We start from the raw sequence: 23,376 nt of genomic DNA on the forward strand, positions 1-23,376 counted from the left end.
CTTTTGGAAGTATAGATATTTTTACTGTTGATTCTACCAATCCATGAGTATGGGAGATCTCTCCAGTCTTCCTTAGTCTCTTTCTTCAGAAGTTTATAGTTTTCCTTGTAGAGGTCATTCACATCTTTTGTTAGGTTTACACCTAGGTATTTGATTTTTTTTTTGAGGCTATTGTAAATGGAATTGTTTTCATATATTCTTTCCGTTTGTTCATTATTAGTGTATGGAAATGCTAATGATTTTTCTATGTTGATTTTATATCCTGGGTACCTTGCTATAGCTGTTGATGGTGTCTAGGAGCTTTTGAGTAGAGTATTTTGGGTCTTTAAGGTATAGGAACATATCATCTACAAATAGGGATATTTTGACAGTTTCATTACCTATTTGTATTCCTTTTATTCCTTTTCCTTGTCTAATTGCTCTGGCTAGGAATTCCAGTACTATGTTGAATAGGAATAGAGATAGTGGGCATCCTTGTCTCGTTCCTTATTTTAAAGGGAATGGGTTCAGTTTTCTCCATTAAGTATAATGCTGGCTGTAGGTTTGTCATATATAGTTTTTATAATGTTGAGGTACTTTCCTTCTATTCCTAGTTTTCTTAGAGCTTTTATCATGAAATGGTGTTGGATCTTATCAAAGGCTTTTTCTGCATTTGCTGAGATAATCAAGTGGTTTTTGTCTTTGCTTCTGTTAATGTGGTTTATTACGTTTATTGATTTTCATTTGTTGAACCACCCTTGCATTCCTGGGATGAAGCCTACTTGGTCCTGGTGAATAATCTTTTTGATGTGTTACTGAATTCGGTTTGCCATTATTTTATTGAGAATTTCTGCATCAATGTTCATTAAGGAGATTGGCCTATAGTTCTCCTTTTTGGAGGTGTCTTTGCCTGGTTTTGGTTTAAGTGTAATACTGGCTTCATAAAGTGTGTTAGGCAGTTTTCCTTCCCTTTCTATTTCGTGGAACATCTTAAGGAGGGTTGGTATCAGTTCTTCTTAAAGGTCTGATAGAATTCAGCAGAGAATCCATCAGGTCCTGGACTTTCTTTTTTGGGAGACTCTTGATTGTTGCTTAAGTTTCATTTTCTGTTACAGATCTATTCAGGTGATTAATGTCCGCTTGGTTCAGTTTTGGATAATCATAAGTATTTAGAAATCTGTCCATTTCTTGTAGATTTTCAAATTTATTTGAATGTAGGTTCTCAAAGTCTCTGATGATTTCCTGGACTTCCATGGTGTTTGTTGTTATCTCCCCTTTTGCATTCCTGATTTTACTAATGTGGGTTTTTTTCTCTAATTTTAGTCAGGTTTGCCAGGAGTCTGTCAGTCTTGTTTATTTTTCAAAGACTAACTTTTTGTTTTATTAATTCCTTGTACATTTATTTTGGTTTCCATTTCATTGATTTCATCTCTTATTTTTGTTATTTCTCTCCTTCTGTTTCTTTTCAGATTTGCTGGTGCTTGTTTTTCTAGAAGTTCGAGATGTGTCATTTTAGGTCATTGATTTGAGATTTTTCAGTCTTTTTAATATGTGTAATCATGGCTATAAACTTTCCTATCAGGACTGCCTTTGCTGTGTCCCATAGGTTGCAGTAGGTTATGTTTTCATTTTCATTGACTTCCAGGAACCTTTTAATTTCCTCTTTTATTTCATCAGTGACCCATTGTTCGTTGAGCAATGACTTTTTCAGTTTCCAGCTGTTTGCATGTTTTTTGTTTTTATTTTTGTTGTTGAGTTCTAGTTTTATTGTATTGTGATCAGATAGAATGCATGGTATAATTTCTATTTTCTTATATTTGCTGAGGCTTCCTTTGTGCCCTAAGATATGATTTATTTTAGAGAAGGTTCTGTGGGCTGCTGAGAAGAATGTGTATTGTATAGAAGTTGGATCATCAACTAGGTCCATTTGATCTATGGTATGTTTTAGATCTAGGATTTCTTTATTGATTTTTTTGTTTGGATGACCTATCTATTGATGATAGTGGGGTGTTAAAGTCTCCCACAATCACTGTGTTGGAGTTAATACATGGTTTTAGGTCCTTCAGGGTATGTTTGATGAAATTGGCTGCGTTGAGATTGGGTGCATATAGGTTGATAATTGTTATTTCCTTTTGGTCTAGTTCCTCTTTTATTAGTATGGAATGTCCTTCTTTATCTCATTTAATCAATGTAGTTTTAAGTCTACTTTGTTAGAGATAAGTATTGCTACTCCTGCCTGTTTTCGGGGGCCAGTGGCTTGGTAAATTTTCTCTCAGTCTTTCTTCCTACGCCTATGCTTATTTCTGTCGGTGAGGTGGGTCTCCTGTAAGGAACAAATCGTTGGACCTTCCCTTTTAATCCAGTTTGTCAAATGGTGCCTTTTGATGGGGGAATCAAGTCCATTAACATTAAGTGTTAGTACTGATAGGTATGTGCTGATTCCTGTCATTTAGTTGTCTCAGTTGTTTGAAGGTTTGATTGTGTGTACCTAGATCAATGTTACTCTCTACTTTCTTGCCTTTTCTTTTCCTGTAGTTTGGTACTGCATGCCCTTTCATGGTTATATTTGGTTTCACTTTCTGTGTGCAGAATCCCTTGAAGAATCTTTTGTAGTGGTTGCTTTGTGGTCATATATTGTTTTAGTTTCTGCTTATCATGGAAGACTTTTATTGCTCCATCTATTTTGAATGATAGTTTTGCTGGGTAGAGTATCCTAGGGTTGAAGTTATTTTCATTCAGTGCCCAGAAGACCTCATCCCAAGCTCTTCTTGCTTTTAATGTTTCTGTTGAGAAGTCTGCTGTCATTTTCATGGGTTTACCTTTGTATGTTATTTGTTTTTTCTCTCTTGCAGCTTTCAATGTTCTTTCTCGAGTCTCTGTACTTGTTGTTTTAATGATACTATGCCGTGGGGTAGTTCTATTTTCGTCAGGTCTGTTTGGTGTTCTGGAAGCCTCGTGTACCTGTATGGGAATAGATTTCTCTAGATTTGGGAAATTTTCTTTACTATTTTGTTGAATATATTACACATTCCCTTTGCTTGCACCTCTTCTCTTTCTTCAGTGGGCATGATTCTCAGGTTTGTTCTTTTGATGGGGTCAGTGAGTTCTTGCATTTTCTTTTCACAGGTCTTGAGTTATTTGACTAATAGTTGTTCGGTTTTTCCTTTAATTACCATTTCGTCTTTGAGTTCTGAGATTCTGTCTTCTGCTTGTTCTATTCTGCTGGCTTGGCCTTCCATTTTGTTTTGCAATTCTGTTTTGTTCTTTTTTCTGAGGTTTTCCATATCCTGAGTCATTTCCTCTTTAATGTTGTGTATTTTAGTCCTGAGTTCATTTATCTCTTTATTAATTGTGTTCTTTGTTTTACTTTGGTGTTTATACAGTGTTCTATGATTTCTTTCCTTTCTTCTTGTGCTTTTTCAAATTCTCTATTTTTGTTGTCTTGGAATTTCTTGAGTGTCTCCTGTACATTTTGGTTGACCATTTCCAGTATCATCTCTATAAAATTTGCATTGATTACTTGCAGGATATCTTCTTTCAGAATGTTCTTGTGGGCTTCATTGGGTTCCTTGGCATAGTTTATCTTTGTTTTTTGGAGTCTGGATCTGAGTATCTGTTTTCTTCATTTCCCTCTGGTTCCTGTACTAATTTATTGCTAGGGGGAAACTGCTTTTCCTCTTTTTGCCATCTTCCCATCATTTTCCTTGCTATTGTTACTTTCCCTGTATTGTGTGGAATTAAGTGTTTTCTAGCTTGTCATAATAACAGTGGTGATATCTGGTTGTCTTCGTTTCTCGTGCTGGTAGGAGCTGGCCTGAGCCCTGCTGGTTTCTCTGTTTACCACGGAGTGGGGATGCTCTGCGTGGGCTGAGGGTGTGGAGGAGTCAAGGTTTTGCCTTTTCTTGGTGGTTTTTCCTGTAAGGTGTATCTCCAGTGTCTCTCCAAGATTTTACTTTAGGAATCATGGTTTCTGCTTCTTCCCTCTAGTCGCCATCTTGGAATCTCCTTTTCCTTCTATTTTAAGAATGAATAATGTTCCATTATGTAAGTGTGTATATATATCACCTTTTCTTTATCCACTTGTCTATTAGTGCACACTTTGATAGTTTCCGTAACTTGACCTTTGTGAGTAGCAGTATAGTGAATTTGGGAATGCAGATATTTTTTGGACGTATTGGTGTCATGTAGTCAAGATATATACCCATTGTTGGGATTACTGCATTATATGGTAATTATATTTTTAAGTTTTTGAGAAACCTCCATACTGTTTTCCATAATGTCTGTATTAATCTACATTCCTACCAACAATATGTAAGTGATCCCTTTTCTCCATATCTTTAGTAGTACTTATCATCTCTTTTCTTTTTGATAATAACTGAAATGAGGTGATGCCTCATTGTGGTTTTTATTTGCATGTCCTTCTTATTAGTGATATTCATCAATTTTTCATATACCTCTTGGCCATTTGTATAACTTTTTTTTTTTTTCTGGTACTGGGGTTTGATCTCAGGGCCTACACCTGGAGCCACTCCAGCAGCCGTTTTTTGTGACGGTTTTTTTGAGATAGGGTCTCTTGAACTCTTTGCTCAGGCTGGCCTTGAACCATGATCCTCCTGATCTCTGCCTCCTAAGTAGCTAGGATTATAGGTGTGAGCCACTGGCATCCGACTTATATAACTTCTTTCTCTTTAGGTTTCTTACTGATTTTAAAATCAGATTATTGTTATTTTGGTATTAAGTTGCCTGAATTCCTAATATAGTCTGGACATTAATGTCTTTCAGAATTATAATTGCGTAGTTTTGATTTAAGTCTATTTCCAATAGTCTCAGTCATAGAAAATGTTGGTGATATCCAATCAACAAACTGACTTCATTTTTCTCTAATTTTAGGAAATATCCTCTTTCCAAAGCTATTTTATAGTTCTTTTGGAGGTTTAAAGTCATATATTATCTTACCATCTATTGACTATTCGTTTCAAAAATAGGCAATGGACTTTGACTAGCAGTAGAAGGCTGTTAATAGAGAGTTCTATTGTATCTTCCATTATTGTCCTTTCAATGTAATGTCATTCACTAGAATGTTTTAGAATTTTAATTATTTACTATCAAAAGAATAGAAACTTCTTACTAGAAACCTTAAAATTACATAAATAAAATATCATACCATTATAGAATTACGCTTAATCCTAGCATATCTAGGTAAAGGTGAATTATAGGAGTGCTTTTTTTTCACCCCACCCATAGGGCAAAAGTTGGATTGTTAAAAGAAGTTATGAAGATTTTCGGGTACTTGATAAACATCTTCATCTCTGTATTTATGACCGACGATTTTCCCAGCTCTCAGAGCTTCCCCGTTCTGATAGCCTAAAGGACAGTCCAGAGGTAAGCATTTGGTACTTTGCAGAAGCAATCACTACATCTGAACTAGCAGAAATTTTTATATATAGTAAATAAAAGTTTCTGTTGAACGTTTAGATGCTGGGATTACTTAACTATTTCATAGAAACATTTAGGATGTTTAGGATTGAAATGAGTTCAGTATATAATTTCATAATAGAGAGAAAACCCTCATAACAATAATGTATAAGTAGGCAATATATTTGCAGGACATTCTTCAAAGAAGGAATAAAAAGTCTCAAAGGAAAAATATAAATAAGTGTGTGCTAATAATTAAAGAAATGCATATTAAAGCAGTGCTATGTGATTAGTTTATGATGCCAAAAATTTCTAATACAAATACAAAAGATTTTCAAAAATTTGAAAAAAAGAAGAAATTCTTCATAGCATCAGTAAACAAAAGTACTATCAGGGAATCAAAAATTGTGAGGAGTAAATGGGATAAGGTTTATGAAGAAGAGAATAAGGTCCATATACAGGATGATTGCAGAAGACAGGTAAATTATAAATCTATAGAAACACTGAAAAAATCCAAAATAACCAAGGAGGGTATGCAGTAGAGAATAAGATCTCTCTCCTCCAAGGTGAAGTGAACCTCTCACATCCATGAAATAAGAGCATATTTTTTGTAAAATAAAATAATCAGAGATCCAAGAAATGAAAATGTCATTTAAATTAACTCAAATAATAGCAAACTTGAAAACTGAGCTACATACAAAATGGACACAGCTAAAGGGAGAATTAGTGAGTTGGGAATTTAACTCGTTTATAAGAATGTGACCCCTGAAAGGTACAAAAAGTTAAGATGTTCAGGAGACCAGTTAGGAATTGTGGAGAAAAGGTCCAGAGAAGTTACTACTTATATGGTTTATAGGAGGAGAGAGGGAATGGAAGGAAATAATTAAAAATTAATATAAAAATTCATCAGTGCTAAATAAATGTTTTCAGATTCAAAGGGTCCTTTAAATGCTACCATATAATAAATGAAAAGACTCATTCACCAAGAAACATTGTGAAATTTCAAAATGACAAAACAGAAAAATCCTAAAGCTGTTAAGAGAGCAAAAAAATAGATTTTCTCAAAAGAACCAGAATTAGTCATTACACTCTTCCTCAGTCATGATGAACTGGAAAACAGTGTAGGGATACTTTCCACTTCCTGAGGGAAGTCATTTTAAATTTAAAGTTAATTCCAATGTGGTTAAGTACATGGCAGAGTGGAGCCATCGCCTGTCTTGTAGGACCTGGCTGCAGCAGGGGCACTCACAGTCACAAAGATCCCTTCATACCATAGAAAACCTAGAGATTTCTCTGTTTTTATTTCCCTACTTGGCCTATGTGTTTCAATTGTCTGCCTCAGATTCTCACATTCTAGGAATAATGGAAAGACACCACAGTGTAGAATTGCAAATGAATGCTGCTGCTCCAGTCCAGCCATGCACAGGGAAGATTACAGAGTTCTGGAGAAAAAGCCTTAAGAGCAGCAGGAGAAAGCTAGGCAAAAAGACTAGACATGGACCTGTAACAAACATCCTTTTGTATGTTCAGTGTAAAAATAAGAAGAGAAAGCAATAAAATTCGAAGTTGTAGAAGAGAATGGTCCTTAATCATTAGGGGTTACAAGTTAAAGCCCCTCATGAAACAGGAGCTAAAAGAATGCATAAGTGCCCATAGTTTCAGTGGAAATCATCTGTGAAGAATCCCCTGTAACTGTTAAGGTGCCTAAAGAGCTGTAGATTATTGTTCCCAGAAATAACCAATTTCTAGGGGAGTTTCTCTGCCAGAGAGTGGAGTATCTTCTGAATTACATTGAATCTTTCTCTTTCTTTTCAGTCAGTCACTCAAATGCTCATGGCTTACCTGTCACGCCTTTCAGCTATTGCTGGCAACAAGATCAACTGTGGGCCTGCCCTTACCTGGATGGAGGTATTACCTAATTCACTTTGATGGCAGTTTGTTTTAAAATTATTTAGTTAAGTTTAATATTAATTTTGATAGCTGTTGAGTTTCAGAAATCAATGAAAAGGAGTTTATTCTCATCTACTGTGAGGATAAATATGTCACATGAAATATTTTTCTTCTCAAATCTTTAATATTTGGAAACCAAACTTTAATATATATTATGAGGGTTAATAATAGTTTTAGTTGATGTTTAGGGTATTGATGTATACATTTAGCAAGTTATGTATTTTTCAGCTTACTTAGTTATATTTCAGTAATTTTTGCAGAAGTAGCAACTATTTGAAGGGTCTGATTTAAGAGTGTCTTGAGTGAAACATTATCCATATAATATGTTCAGTATTATTAATTTGTACATGTAGTGTTATATAACAGATATAGTTATATAAGTTGTAGAGAGTTATTCTCTCCTTCCAGTAGAAATTGGGAAGTCAAGATAGATGGTAGAAAGGATATAGAAACATGAGCCAGGCCAGCCTGCACTGAGATCTGGACTTTTCCAACATTATCTGTGATGTCTTGGAAAAATATTTGAATCTCTCTTAAATTGCAATATCTCTTTAGCTTTAGCATCTTCACCTTTAAATGACGATAATGGCATTTATAAATATCTTTTAGAATTATGAGGATTAAATGAAGTCATATGCATAGCACAATGACTGGTATGTATTAGCCACCAAATAAATGATAGTTTTTTTTTTAAGTCCCTCTTTGGTTTTTTATCGTCCCTCTAAATTAAATTGAATTGTCTTGTATAGGGAGTTAAAGAAAAATTTGCAAGTCCCATGTCTTTTAACCATTTCATAGTGCATGTTCTTCCTTACAGATCGATAATAAGGGAAACCATCTTCTAGTTCATGAGGAATCATCCATCAACACACCTGCTGTTGGAGCCGCCCATGTTATTAAGAGATACACTGCTCGGGCCCCTGATGAACTAACCTTAGAGGTAAGTAATTAGAGTACTGTTTGTTCTCTGGTCCCTGCTACTTTTTTCAGCCTCATTCTTAACTATTTTAATAACTCACTTCATTAAAAAAGTAAAAACCACTAGGTTTTTATGTAATCTTTTATCTTTCAGCATGAAATGTTTTGACTTTTGTTTAAATGATTGCACAGCCTTCAACACTCAGCTTCAGTGTCTCCCACTTCATCTAGGAAGAATTTTTGATCTTTACTCCATGCAAGCATACCTCCTATACTGGACGGAATAACATTTGAAACTCCTCTCATAGCTAATCTCTGACATATCACTAATTACATTTAATCATAGTTGCTGCCCTGTTTGTCTCAGTGGACCTCTTGAAAGCAGTCTTTGTCTTTGTGTTTTTCTGCCTAAAAAGACTGATACTCAATGACACCTTTTTAAAAATGCTTGCTGAAAGGTTGAGTTAAAGAACAGATGAAAAGTGAAATGAGTATTTCTATTAGATGCAAAAGTTGGGGAATTATTTCTTCCTCTAAAAGTGTATATTGGCTCATGAGAGACAAAATAAACGCTATTTGATTTAAGAAAGAATAGTGTAAGCTGGGCACTGGTAGCTCACGCCTGTAATCCTAGCTACTTGGGAGGCTGAGATAAGGAGAATTATGGTTTGAGGACAGTCTGGGCAAATAGTTCACGAGACCCATCTCAACCAGTAGCTGAGTGCGATGGCATGCAGCTGTCCTCTCAAGCTGTGTGGGAGACTGAGATTGGGAGGATCATTTTTCCAGGATAGCCTAGGGAAAAAAAATTGTGAGACCCTCCCATTTCAGCAGAAAAAAAAAACTGGGTGTGGTAGTGCATGCCTGTGTTCCCAGTGACTGGGCAGGGGTGTTGGTAATAAGTAGGAGGATCACGGGCCTGCCTTGGCAAAAAAGCAAGACCCCATTCCAAAATAACTAGAGCAAAAAAGGCTGGAAGGAATCATAGCTCAAGAGGTGGAAAGAACAGTGTAAACTTTTTGTGGTATAGAATCTGAACTGTTCTTAAACTAAACTTTTAGGTTCTGTACAGAAAGAAATACAGGGTTTAAGACATGCTCTGTCTACTAGCAAATATGGCTTTGAAGATGGCTTATTCATAACTTGAAAAATCAATGTTAATATATAAAGACAGACTGCTAAAAATGCACTATAGTAGACCCTCAGGATAGTGGGTATATGATTCTAGTGAGACTGCTGCTGAAGAAAAACACGAATGCTTAGGATGCATAGAGTTCAGTGCTCTAAAATTACTCAAATTTACTTTACTCTGTGTACAGTTTGTCTGGGTGAATATCCATAACTTGAAACTGCATGAAGTAGAATTTTCACTTTATTATATTAAGAACATTTTGCCCATTTTTCATTGTGGGGATTACTATAACTTTTTACATTTTTTAAAAAAATTTTTTGGGAATCATTTGCATAAAATTAATGACAGGGAAGCTGTCACTAGAGCCACAATGATTTAAACACAAGTGATGATAACACAGGACCGACTGAGAGCTTCTCCACATCAATAGAGTTCTGTAATGCATGTGTGGGAATTAAAAAAAGTTTTTTTATGGGAATTTGAATTTTTGTTTTGAAATTTCTTTTGATCTTTATAAATTTACTTTTTGACTGCACTTGGTCAAAACCACATATATTCTGCAAATTACACTGACTTACTATATAAATAATAGTGCGTAAATATTTACTGTGTTTTATCATAGACATCAGCACTGATTTTGAATGAAGAGCATGACTTCTATTAAATACATTATTAAAACTATTGTAATTTTTATACTTATTATTTTGTTTAAGGATACATAAAGTCCCTAGTTCGCATTTGACAATGAAGAAAATGAACCTTTTAGTGGAAGTATTATATTGTACCATCTACTGAAAGTAGAGTTTTCACATTTTATACTTACTTGGAATAACCCATCTTAGGTCTTTTTCTAAATGATTAAATAAGATGTGTCAGTACAGTGCTTTGTACATGGTAATTAGTATTAATTGGCACTGTAATTTTCTAAATATCAGTATTTAAAAGTATCTTTTACATGTGAATTCAGTCACTTGTAGTAACAGTGGTAGCGAAGTACGGAAGCTCTTTGACTTCCTAAGTTGAAAATGCCATTAAGTTAAAACTACATGTAGCCAGACATGGTAGTAAACATGTATAATTACAGCACTTGGGAGGTCAAGGCAGGAGGATCCCGAGTTTGAGGCCAGCCTGGGCTACATGGCAAGACTGTGTCTGAAAAAGTCTAAACAAAGCAAAATGCTATGTAACATGACTGACCTACTGAGCATCTTTGCTTAGGACACTAGAGAGTATCAGTTGTTTGCCCTCATCATCCTGTGGCTGATGGGAGCTGCTGTCCAGCCTCACAGGAGTGTCTCACAATATATCCCTAACTGGGGAAAGGACCAGCGCACAAAATTTGAAGTGCAGTTTCTACAGAATGCATATTACATTTGCATTGTGGTAAAGTCAAGTAATTATAATTTGAAGACTGTATTTTAACAAAAGTGATAATGATGGAATGATGTCTAGCATTTGAAAAATGTAAAATCTGGCTTTCTGAAGTTACAGCACATGTGTTGGCTGTATTACAGTTTTTGTGCTGTTTGACTTTTTGTAGAATTCTCTTTAATAAAAGATAAGATTACTAAATTATTATAAACAGAGGTAGTATGTTTCACTAGAAATTATTAGCCATTGCATAAAAGAATACCCTTTTAGATCTAAATTGTTGATATAGCAACTGGCTTAAAATTGATAACTTAAAGCCATTTTACTTAAACTTTTGATTCTCCTAGGTGGGAGACATTGTTTCTGTTATTGACATGCCCCCAAAAGTGCTAAGTACATGGTGGAGAGGCAAGCATGGATTTCAGGTAAGAAACAAAAACTTAGGTGTGGGAAAGTTCAAAGAACCATTTTCTGTATGTTTCATTAACATCTGTATTTACAAAATACACTGCCAGTAAGTAGTCTTTGTCCTCAGGAAGTTTGTCTGCAGTGATAGACAGGTTTGTCTAGTGGCTATTGTGGCAGCTTTCTGCTACCCCTTGTTTCATCTTTAGACAGTGGTGTAGCCAGAGTGCGAGTTGACTCCCAGTTCTGAGGACCACTTTCAGATTAGTAGGCCTATGAATCTGCCTAGCTGTTAGTATTGGTTTCAAATCATGATTCATATGTTTCCTTTTTAGGATTAAGTCAGTTTGATCAATATTTTTCTGTAAAATGCATTGTAACTGTTCTTGGAAACTTAGTGTATTAATTGTAGAACAACAACAGAATCTAAAGCTGTCTTATTTTTTTTTATATAGCATCTAAACAATTTGTGACAGGACAGTGCATCTTTTAAATTGACCTAGCACTGATTTTCAGAGGGTAGATGGTTTTCTTTTTTCTTTCAAAACTGTCCATAGAAGAGTGTCTGAAAATGCCTTAAAATTCTGTTCTTAATTTGTAGTTTATGGTTTTTTTGTGTGTGTGTATGTGTGTGTAGTTTCTTTATAAATTGTTACAAAAATGCTACATAAATAAAGTGCTTGTACTATATAGCTAGAAATATGGTAACTATTGTGGAAACATTTTAAGCTTTACATATTTAAAAACCCTAAACATTAGCATTTTATAAAATATTTTATTTTGAAGTGTTAATACAATTTAAAACCATATAGCGTGATAGTTAACTGTGGGCTTTGGTGCCAGATTGCCTGAGCTTTAATCCTGTTACCTTAGGCAAGTTACTCATGTCTCAGGTTCCTCATTTCTAAAATAGGGATTATTTACCTCATAGACTTGTCACAAAGGCTAAATGTGTAAAGATAAAAATATAAAGTACTTAGACCTGGCTTGATGTATATTTTTTTGCTTAATAAATGTTGATTTTTTTTTTCATTTTTCTTTTATTATTCATATGTGCATACAAGGCTTGGTTCATTTCTCCCCCCTGCCACCACCCCCTCCCTTACCACCCACTCCACCCCCTCCCTCTCCCCCCCTCAATACCCAGCAGAAACTATTTTGCCCTTATCTCTAATTTTGTTGTAGAGAGAGTATAAGCAATAATAGGAAGGAACAAGGGGTTTTGCTGGTTGAGATAAGGATAGCTATACAGGGCATTGACTCACATTGATTTCCTGTGCGTGGGTGTTACCTTCTAGGTTAATTCTTTTTGATCTAACCTTTTCTCTAGTTCCTGGTCCCCTTTTCCTATTGGCCTCAGTTGCTTTAAGGTATCTGCTTTAGTTTCTCTGCATTAAGGGCAACAAATGCTAGCTAGTTTTTTAGGTGTCTTACCTATCCTCACCCCTCCCTTGTGTGCTCTCGCTTTTATCATGTGCTCATAGTCCAATCCCCTTGTTGTGTTTGCCCTTGATCTCATGTCCACATATGAGGGAGAACATATGATTTTTGGTCTTTTGAGCCAGGCTAACCTCACTCAGAATGATGTTCTCCAATTCCATCCATTTTAAATGTTGATTTTTAAATTTAAATATTTCTGTTCTTTATTTGAAAATTTTAATTTCTTCATTCCCTTTCACTGGTATAAAAGCACATACAGCAATTTAATTTGGTGATTAAGAAAAAAAAATTATATTCATTTGCTCCACAACTTTTGTTTGTACAGTGTGGGGGCTGTGATTTCTTCTTTGAATAACAGTTGCTTTTGACTAAATATAAAACTAAATAGAAGAATAGGGTTATCTTTTTTCCTATTAAGCACTCAGTTTTTTTTGTTAATGAAAATAAGCTATAGACTTTAATATCGCAAAGATTACCAAAAAATAAATTTTGTTTTAAAGTAAGTCGCGTTTTGTTCTTGACATTGCTACCAGCTTTCTTATATATAACCTTGAACAGGTCATTTGCTTCCTTTGGATTTCTTCTTAAAATCAGAAAGTTCTCTGTTCTTTCTCAACATTGTAATTCTGTGATTGTAAAATAGTAGCAAATTTTTCCTTCATTTTTGTAACAAACATTTATTGAGTAGTGACTCTGTGATACATATATATTTATCTTCCTTATTATTTTATTTAGACTCACACAAAGTAGTTTATTGCCTAAACAAATTCTTTTCAAAGTCAATATAAATAAGCTAGTGTAAAATTAGTTAAAATTAATTTATTGCCTAAACATATTATTTAAAATAAAAACAGTTTTTTTTATTCAAGGAGATTTGTGAATGACAATGAAAACTTATTCCTGTGGCAGTGCTGTTTTTTTTCTTCCAAAAGGCAGTTGTATCTGTAGATCTTGTGGGAGTGAGCCTAAGAAGAGCACTTGATACAGGGATGCCCATAAAACCAAGAGCAAGTCTTTAAATGTCACTGTCAAAACTTTTTTACAAATAGGAGTCCAGTATTTAAAGGAAGGACTCCAGGTGATTCACTGTCCCTCGTAGTTTCTACAGACTAGTTGTCCATAAGAGTACCTGTGGCTAATTGCACAGGGAGATGTGAGTGGAGACGTTAAAAGCGTCTTAGTAGAAAGTGATGCTTGGCATTTCACGGGCAATGTTATCTTTAATTAAAAAAAATAAAAACCTCCTGTTTTTTTAGTAACTGCATAGTTACTATCTTCTATTTTTATGAATAGAAGATGGGTTTTTTGTTGTTGTTTGTTTTGGGCGAATGCACTCAGATTCTGTGCCACATTAGTCACATCTCCAGCCCTTTCTGCTTTAGTTATTTTTGGGATAGGGCCTTGAATTTGTGCCTAGGTGGGCCTGGACTAGGATCCTTCTATTTATGCTTCTTGCATGGCTGGGATGACAGGTGCATGCCACTGTAACTCAGCTGTTGGTTGAAATGGGGTCTTGTATACTTTTTGCCAGGCTTTGCCTTGAACCTTGATCCTTCAGAACTCTGCCTCCCAGGTAGCTGGGATTATAGGTGTGAGCCACTGTGCTTGGCCGGAAGACATTTTGAGAGGTTTAATAAAAAGCCAGGATGTTGAATTAGTGAGTGATGCAGTATTAGCCAACTGCAGACTTCAGAACATACCTGTTCACTGGTGGAAACATTGCTGTCAGTGTTCGTTAGGTTTTCATGTAATGAGTAGTACATTGTATGCTGGGAATAGCTCCTCCTCAAGCTGCTCAAGGTACGTCTATCCTGGTTACTATTCTAAAACTCTGAACTTGTGCCCCTCTTGAGAGACTGTTGGGAGAAGAGAATCGTAATTATCCGTGTACCTGATAACTGTAAATCAGAGACTTTTTTTATATACTGATGTACTAGGTTAAAATAGCTGTAATAATACATTAGTCTGATGGTTTTCATACTTTAAAAATTTTTGAACCCCGTGGAATTGTTAATTAAACAGATTGTCACACAGAATCCCAGTGTGAGCAAAGTTGGTGGTATAGCTGCACTGGTTAGTCCAAGTCAGTCCACTGAACCGTAGACCCCTGGAGCCTGCCTTGTTGGCAGCAGCCCAGAGGGACCCCAGCAGGGGTCTACTCTTAAGTTACTTGTGTGCCTTACTTTATGTAGTAAACAGATGGGTGCCTGCCTACCTGCCTCCCTTCCTGCCTCCTTCCCTCCCTCCCTTCCTCCTCCTTCCATCCTTAGCCCCCTTCTTGTTTTTCCTTTCTTTCATCATTGTCCAGTATTCAAGGCTATGGCCTGCTGAAGAACATCTTGGCTGCTTCTGTGTTTGGGCATTTGTGAATAAAGATGCTATAAACATTTGTGTGCAGGTTTTTGTGTAGACATATTTTCAAGTTCTTTGGGTAAATACCAAGGATCATGTAGTAAGAATACATTTTGTTTTGTAAGAAACTGCCTAACTGTCTTCTACAGTGATGGTACCATTTCACATTCCCACCAGCAATGGATGAGTTCCTGCTGCCTCTCATCCTCATCTGCATTTGATAACTGTCAGGTTTGGGGGTGGTTTTAATCATTCTCATAGGGATTTAAGGGTGTTGCATTGTTGCCTTAACTTACAAATAATGTCAGTTCAAGAAATAGCATTGATTATTACTTAAGTTTGCTACACTTCTGTCTTTGTTATTCTGTTAGCAATAATTCTTTCTACTCTCTTTGCCAGTGATTCTCAAACTTCAGTGTGTATCAGAATCAGCAAGAGAACATGTTAAAGGGATTAAATCCCAAGGTCTCACCCCCCCCCCAAATTCTATTTCAGTAGTTGTGAGGTAGGATATGAAGCTGACTATGTATTTTTATCTCTGTGTGCTGTAGGTGAACTCTGCTTGTCAGCTGGTGATTGGTAAAGGTGAACATTTTGCCAAATTCTGTTCAATGTATTGTCCTGGCCCAGATCATAATTTAGCCATGGGAACAGAAGAATAAGTTCATCCATGTGTTTAAATTATATCATGACTTTTTTTTTTCTTAAATGTCTGGGAGTAGGAAGTGTGAAACTATATTAACTGCAGTAATTTGAAATTCTGAAATCTGTGGTTTTTGTCTCAAGGAATATATTGAATCTTTTGTCTTTGTTTTTTGAAATGTTTCATCATATAATGTACTTCAGGAAAAAAAATACCCTTTGTTTCGTTTTCTTTATTTTTAAAGTAACTGGCATCACTATCAGATTTGTGTTCCTGTGTGAAGACCATTGTTGGGAATGTGGGATAAGGCCTCAGAGAGCCTTTTTCTTTAGGTAAAAGGCATTATACAAATGCAGATTTTTTTTTTTTTTTTACTACAGAGTTTAATGTGCTTTGAAATAACTGATTTTCAGAAAAATCTTTATCAAAAAAAAAAGAAAAGTACACATCTAGAAATCTAATCCCGCTAATATACTGGAATCCAGAGCTGCCACTTTTTCATTATTCAAAATCAAATAGAGCAAAATATTTCCTGTTTAGTTAAGTAATGGGAAATTATACCATAAATTTTCATCTGTAATATTACAGAAGTTCAATAGAAGAGGGGGGAGTATGTGATAACACAAGTGAAAGTAAGTGCTAGTACTTCTTTGGTACTTGTTATGTGAACTATTTTAAGTGCTTTCCATTAAATGATAATTCTCACAACTTTATGAAGAAGTTATTGTTAATCTCATTTTACACGCGGAGGAAACTACAACATGGAGGGGTCAACTAAACTAGCCCAGTGTTATCTCGCTGTGTAGTGGAGAGCTTACATTTAAACCAAGGCATTCTGGGCAAAGCACAGTATCACATTAACAAATTAATGGATGTAGTGGCTTCTACTTGTCTACTCGGATGAGTCACAGATTTCTGTAGAAGGAAAATGGTAGTGGACCATCTGGTTCTAAACTGTCATTACAGTGATAGAAATCTAGAGACAAAGAAATTTAGATAGATTGTTCTGTTTCACTAAAACAGGAAGTACACAGTGTAGCCAGAGTTAAAATACTTGTATGATGAGTGTTAATTTTGTGTTTTCCACTTTTGGATCACAGAAAGGTATACAGTTTCTTAATTTATATTCTTTATTTGTTGTGGATTTTTAAAAATATTTCTTAATGTTGCCATTAGCAGCTATCATTATATTTAGAGATAATTTGCTACTGGATAGTTTTTTGTTAGCTTACAGCAAGAATATGTCCTACCATGTGAAGCTTACACTTTCAGTTTCGTGGAAATAATTGATAACATAGTGTGGGCTGTAGCTCTTAATCTCATCAAACTGTATGCCCTCCTCTGATAAGAACCTTCTAAAACAACTTTCTTCTTTTTTTTTTTTTCTTTTATTATTCATATGTGCATACAAGGCTTGGGTCATTTCTCCCCCCTGCCCCCACCCCCTCCCTTACCACCCACTCCACCCCCTCCCTCTCCCCTCCCACCCCCTCAATACCCAGCAGAAACTATTTTGCCCTTATTTCTAATTTTGTTGTAGAGAGAGTGTAAGCAATAATAAGAAGGAACAAGGGTTTTTGCTGGTTGAGATAAGGATAGCTATACAGGGAGTTGACTCACATTGATTTCCTGTACGTGGGTGTTACCTTCTAGGTTAATTCTTTTTGATCTAACCTTTTCTCTAGTTCCTGGTCCCCTTTTCCTGTTGGCCTCAGTTGCTTTTAAGGTATCTGCTTTAGTTTCTCTGCGTTAAGGGCAACAAATGCTAGCTAATTTTTTAAAACAACTTTCTTATGAAATAAAATTTGCAAATAATACAGCTGGCTTCAAACTAAATTTCAAAAGATCAGTATAAATTTCCACATATGAGAGAGAAAAGGAAAGTAGCTTATATCTTTAAAATACACAATACAGCTGGGTAGTGGTAGCTCACACCTGTAATCCTAGCTACTCAGGGGTCAGAGATCAGGAGGATTGTGGTTCGAAGCCAGCACAGACAAATAGTTTGTGAGACCCTATTTGGTAAAACCCTTAAAAAAAAAAAAGGGCTGGTGGGGTGGCTCAAGGTGTAGGCCCTGAGTTCAAGTCCTTGTACTGCCCAAAAAAATACACAGTATAGATTTAGATATAAATACATGGAGCAACTACATGAGAATCTTACTACTTTAAAGGGAGTTTCAAACTAATATATTAATAACCATCAGAAAGTATATTTATAGTAGCACCAAAAATATGAAATACTTAAGAATATATCTGAAAAAAGTGATAGCTGTGTTCTATAGTGAAAACTATAGAATATTGCTGGTTTGAAATTAATAAAGACCCAAGTATATGGAGAGAGAGATTATATTTATGGGTTGGAAGACTTCTGATAAGCTGTCATTTCTTCTCAAATTGATCCCACACAAAATCCCAGAAAGCTCTTGTATAGAAATTGACAAGCAGATTAAACAAATCATATGAAAATTTAGAGGACCTAGAAAAGAAGAGCCAAAACAAATTTAAAAAGCAGCCAAGTTGGAGAACTCACACTAATTGAAGATTTACTATAAAGCTAAAGCATCAGGATGGTGTAGTATCAGTGGAAATAGAGACAAATAGATCAATGGAACATAATGGAGAGTCTAGAGGTAGATCCATGCATCCATGGACAAGTGATTTTCAACATACAGTCAGTTCAGTGAAGACACATGGTCAGTTTTTGCCACCATAATAAACTTCTTGTAGCACCTGTGAAAATTAGAATGGATCATATACCTCAAAGTAAAGTACAAACTATAAAACTTCTCAAAGAAGAAATGAGAAAACATTAGTGACTTCAGATTAGGCAGATATTTCTTAAATATAACATCAAAAGAGCAATTCATAGAATAATAAGATGAGTTTTATCAAAATGTAAAACTGCTCATTGAAAGGGAGCGTTAAGAGAATAAAAGGGCAAGCCACAGATTGGGAGAAAATATTCATAATAATTATATCTGATAAAGGGCTTATGTAGAGAGAACATACAAAGAACTCTCAAAACTCAAGAAACAGAACTCAGTTTAAACAATAGACAAGATTGGAATAAACACATCACTAAACACAAGTGTGGCAAACAAATAAGAGATGTTCAACATTAGTAGTTCTTAGAGAAATGCAGATTACTATAACAGTGAGGTATGGCCCTATTCTTAACAGAGTGGGTATGGATGTGGAGGAACTGGAACTCTCATACAGTGCAGTGGAAATGTAAGATACAACAGTCAGTTTGGAAAACAGTTTGGCAGTTTCTTAGGTCAAATGCACACCTATTACATGACCTATCCATTCCATTCCTGGGTACTTATATATGTCCCTAAAAAAACTTATACATGAATGTTTATAGCAGATTTGTATGTAATAATCCAGATCTGTAAACAACGCTACTATCTGTCAAGTACAGATTAATGGATAGACAAATGGTAATATTTATATTATGAAACATTAGTTAGGAATAAGAGTAATACATGATATGTGAACAACATGAGTGATCGTCAGGATAAGTATGCTGCAAGGAAGATGATAGAAAACACAAGTTCATTCCTCTTGACTCCATTTGAATAAAACTATAACACAGAAAGTAGACCGGGGGTGCTTGGGAGCAGGGGTGGGAAGAGGGTTGGGGGCAGGTTGGATTACAAAGAGATAGCAAGGAAACTTTTGGGGATAGTTTCATGGGTGTTAGAACTTACCAAACATCCATTTTAACTATGTACAGTTTATAGTTATACCTAAAAAGAAAGGTAAAAGAAAAATCTGTAGAAGCAACCTTGACCTGTTTGTTCGTACATCCAAGCTAGTTGACAGTTTCTGACTCTTCTGTGTGTCTTACACAATTTACCTTTTTTCATTCTTCATCTCAGTTTTATATTATGATTTTTATTCTCTTTCCTACTCTGTTTCTGCAAATTTCTGAAGTGGCATTCTGCTTTCTTCTTATTTTCCTCCCTTCTTTCTACTTTGTAAGACATACACTGCTACTACAGTTTCCCTCCTAAAAACACACTTATTTCTGCCCCTCTGATGCTCAGAATTTTCTACTTTCATTTCCTACAGAAGGAACCTCCAATTACTTACCATAATGTAAAGACCATCCATGATTCTCAGACCATTGTCTTTTCCCAGCCTTATTTTACACTACTCTAAACTCCCTGTTCTGCCATACTTAACTATCATTTCTTCTTATTATGCACAGTGCTCTTTTCTATTCTTGTTTCTGTTTATGTAATTACAATGTCTTCCTCCATTCTCCTTTTAGTTCTTCCAGGGAGGAAAGGTAAGGCAAATTAATTATCATTTTAAATTACTTGTAATTTATTTTGTTTTATTTGGTATTTCCTTGAACTAACTAAGAAAAGAAATTCAGTCCTCTTAGTTATTTGCCATACAGTGAACAGTTATGCTTAATACTCAGTATTATGCTTAATAATATCATTCCATTGTTCCCTCCAATTTTTTCCTATCATTTACTTCCTGCCTTCTCTGTATTCATCCAGCTTAGATTCCAGGTACATCATTACATTGAGGGTGAAAACACTATGGCTTTTCCTCAGTCTTCCTAAGTTTGTAGTTGGTACAGACTCTTCTAACAAAACACAGATTAGATTTATAAGACAAAAACAAGTTTTATTAACACACACAGGACACATAACGTGAAAGAAACCCCAGTGGAAAAAAATGGTGAGCGCTGGCCTACAGTATGGCTTGGCAATGTTGTCTTCAACAAAGAATAAACTTTAGAGAAGTGACAAGACAAAGAAAAGCAGTTCTAGGCTTCTACAGGCAAGGATCTAGGCTCTCAGATTATTGTGGTGCCAGTTCTGGGATAGCATACGTTCTGAAGGAGACTGCGCATCCTCTCTATAGGTGGTAGGAAGGATAGGAGGAGAAACTAGAAAGACTTTTGCTATTGTACATGTTTGTCCAGATTTAGGCAAACAGAGAAGAAAGAGGTCTCCCTTGCGTCTTCATTATCTTCAGCTCAATGATCCTTCATGTTTTTTGTTTGTTTGTTTGTTTGGTGAGGGGTGGGGAGGCATATTCTGGTTTCTTTCAACATTTACCTATCACAAATCCATTCTTAAACCCTTCACTTAGTTTTCTTTACTTACATTACTTATGGTCTCTGACAAAAACATTTACTTCATTATTCCTCTTACCTAAACTCTCATTAGTATCTGATTTCCCCTTTCCTGAAACTTTCTTCACTTGACTGACTTGATACAACACTTTTAAAGTTCTTCCTGTCTTCTCAGTGGTTTGGGCCAAAGCATCATCTACCATTAGACCTTGGCAGTTTGGGGTAGACTGCCTTTCATTGACAGTCTTTGTCCTCGGCTCTCTTACTACTCCCTTGGCTTCAAGTTCCATATATATGACCAGCTACCAGTTTGACATCCTGATCTCTGACTTTATTTCTGAGTCTTAAACCAGTATATCCAATTGTAAGAGTATTGTTTTCTTGAAATGGAAATTAGGGAGCTGACATTGAACCGGGATAGTGTAATTAAGGTACAGAAGCCAGAGGCAATGTGGTGGTTTTTTGGGGTATAGAGAGAATGGGATGAGGGGGAGGACTTAAGTAGGAACGTTTCAAACAACCCAATGCGAGAATTATTAAGACACCAGTTAATAGAACTAAGAACTGAAAAGTAAGGACTTGAATTTTCTCCCTGCTTTTACTTTTTTAAGCTGTTGTTTGTCTCTTTCTCCTTTTTATATTTGAAAAATTTGTTTTCTAGTTCTAGCAACTCAGTGGAAATAATTAAAGATTTGGACCTAGTTTCAAAATGTTAGACAAACTAATTGTCTCACTGGTTTGTCTGGCTGTGCTGGGATGAGATGATGTTGGAAGATAGTTGGACTGGGAATTTTAAAGAAGTGGAGGTTCTGTGAGAATATTTTGGTGCTGGGGAAAAAACTGTCCTTTCTGGATAGTAGTGTATGAATTTGCATTGGTTTGAATCTCCTCAGTGATAGGATTTTTCTCCAGAAACACATCATGGAAGTCTATTGCTTTAGTTTGGGAACTTTGCTGGATTGGTTTGGCAAAAGATTAGTAAAGAAAGGGCACTGATTTAGGAAAGTAAGGGCACTGGTTTAAAAGTTCAGATGTTCAATCACAGGGTCCATACTGAACAGAAAAAAAAGTTGAAAGGGGGACTACCCTGGGAGATGGTTACAGGAATGAAAGGGATGGGGTGTCTCTGAATTTTAACATCAGTTGTCATGGAATATAAACATGAGAGACCAGGAGGAAGTTGTAGTCAGAAAATAAAATATTGGAGTTTTAGCTCTGTAGCCAAATAGTTTCAATTGATGAAAAGTCTGTGTACATCTCTGGTAGTAAAAGCATACTTCACCAAGCTTCAAGAAAAATGTTTTGCTGTGCTAATAACCCTTAAGTTTCACTGGCCATAAATTAAATTAATAGAGCCATTAGAGTAGGAATTTTTTAAACAGTCAGTGATAAGCATGTTGTTATGTTGAAATTCCTTTTTAGATTTTGGTTGGTTGCCTCAGAGATGGTAATTAGGATCATGCCCCATTGTAGAACAAGGATTTTTTTCTCTTCCTTCTGTTAGCAAAGTTCCAGGCTTATTTTATTGTATTTGTTTCCCTTTAAGTTACACCAAAATACTTTTCAGTTGAAGTTAACCTGACATTCTTTTTAGTTTGAGTATCCTCAAGGTAGATTGCAATCATTTCATTTATCTCTCTCCTTATTCTTTTAGAGTAAGAGGGCAAGCTACAGACTTATCAAGCTGCTGAAGATTGATTCTAGAAGTTCCTAGTGCTAAACAGGCACGGGACTAAGTATTTGGCTCTAGATTAGTGGTGAATCAGAGTCACTTATAAAATCTTTGTGAATTTTGTAGGACAGTTGTTAAACACAGCCATTATTGAAAATCAAAGTACATGTCTACAATAAATTATTTGCATTAAAAATCAGATCTTTTTTGTAAATATTTTATAACATTTTACTATTACCTGTGTTCTTGAGATTCTTTCCACCTCAGATTTGTATGGCACAGATACCATCTAGCCAAGTACTACCCTGCATCTTTTTCAATTCTGAGCTGGGTTGTATCCCTTTGGTAGTATAAAACCAGCCATGGCAGGAATATTTACACTGTGACTGGCAAACAATATAAATCAAGGCCCTTTCATCCATGGGGAGCCAGTTACACGTTTACCAGCACAGCACAGGATGCAGTAGCTTCTCTGGCTTCTCACTTTATCTCCAAGACCTGAGAGAAAACTACCCAAAGTAGTTTCTGGAAGGCCCTCCCCAATCTGTCCTAGCCTTGCTTCTAAGTTGGTCTTTTCCTTCTATTGCTGTGTCTTCATTATTTCCCACTTGTTTGTCATCATGGTGGTCTTTTCTTTACCTTGTTTGCTCTTCCTTGAGATGAATCTCATTTTGACCCCTGATGATGTGTACCTCTTCTCCCTTCTCAGCACTGCTGCAGAAAGAACGAGCTAAGAAACAAGGTGGCACAGCTGATAGATCATATGACCAGAATTCCAGTCACTTTCCACGTGACTGTTTAAGCTGATCAGAATTGTTTATATATGATGAAATAATAGGTTAAATGTTTTATCAGAACATATAAATGTTCATTAATTGCATTTTCAGAGTTAGTTGAATTCTTATGTGTAATCTTTTCAACAGAACACAGTTTTATTATTTTATGATGAAAAATTTAGAATAGGAAATCAGAATCTGCCTTTCACAAATTTATAAAGA

The 23,376-nt window shown here is 35.6% G+C and overlaps 1 protein-coding gene across 19 annotated transcripts in view; it reads left to right on the forward strand.

Moving 5' to 3' along the window:
- The window catches only part of Arhgap32 (Rho GTPase activating protein 32), a 301,921-nt gene that overhangs the window by 197,628 nt on the left and 80,917 nt on the right, over positions 1 to 23,376 (forward strand). For 18 of the 19 annotated variants that reach the window (XM_074066349.1, XM_074066354.1, XM_074066359.1 and 15 more), the window contains 4 exons: positions 5,224 to 5,361; positions 7,210 to 7,302; positions 8,162 to 8,284; positions 11,113 to 11,190. In XM_074066349.1, the coding sequence (XP_073922450.1) occupies positions 5,224 to 5,361; positions 7,210 to 7,302; positions 8,162 to 8,284; positions 11,113 to 11,190 (432 nt within the window). Of the gene's footprint in view, positions 1 to 5,223; positions 5,362 to 7,209; positions 7,303 to 8,161; positions 8,285 to 11,112; positions 11,191 to 23,376 lie in introns of those variants that run through there. The other variant, XM_074066364.1, reaches the window with a different exon arrangement.

The sequence above is a fragment of the Castor canadensis genome, chromosome 2 (genome assembly GCF_047511655.1).
Source record: "Castor canadensis chromosome 2, mCasCan1.hap1v2, whole genome shotgun sequence".
Lineage (NCBI taxonomy): Eukaryota > Metazoa > Chordata > Mammalia > Rodentia > Castoridae > Castor > Castor canadensis.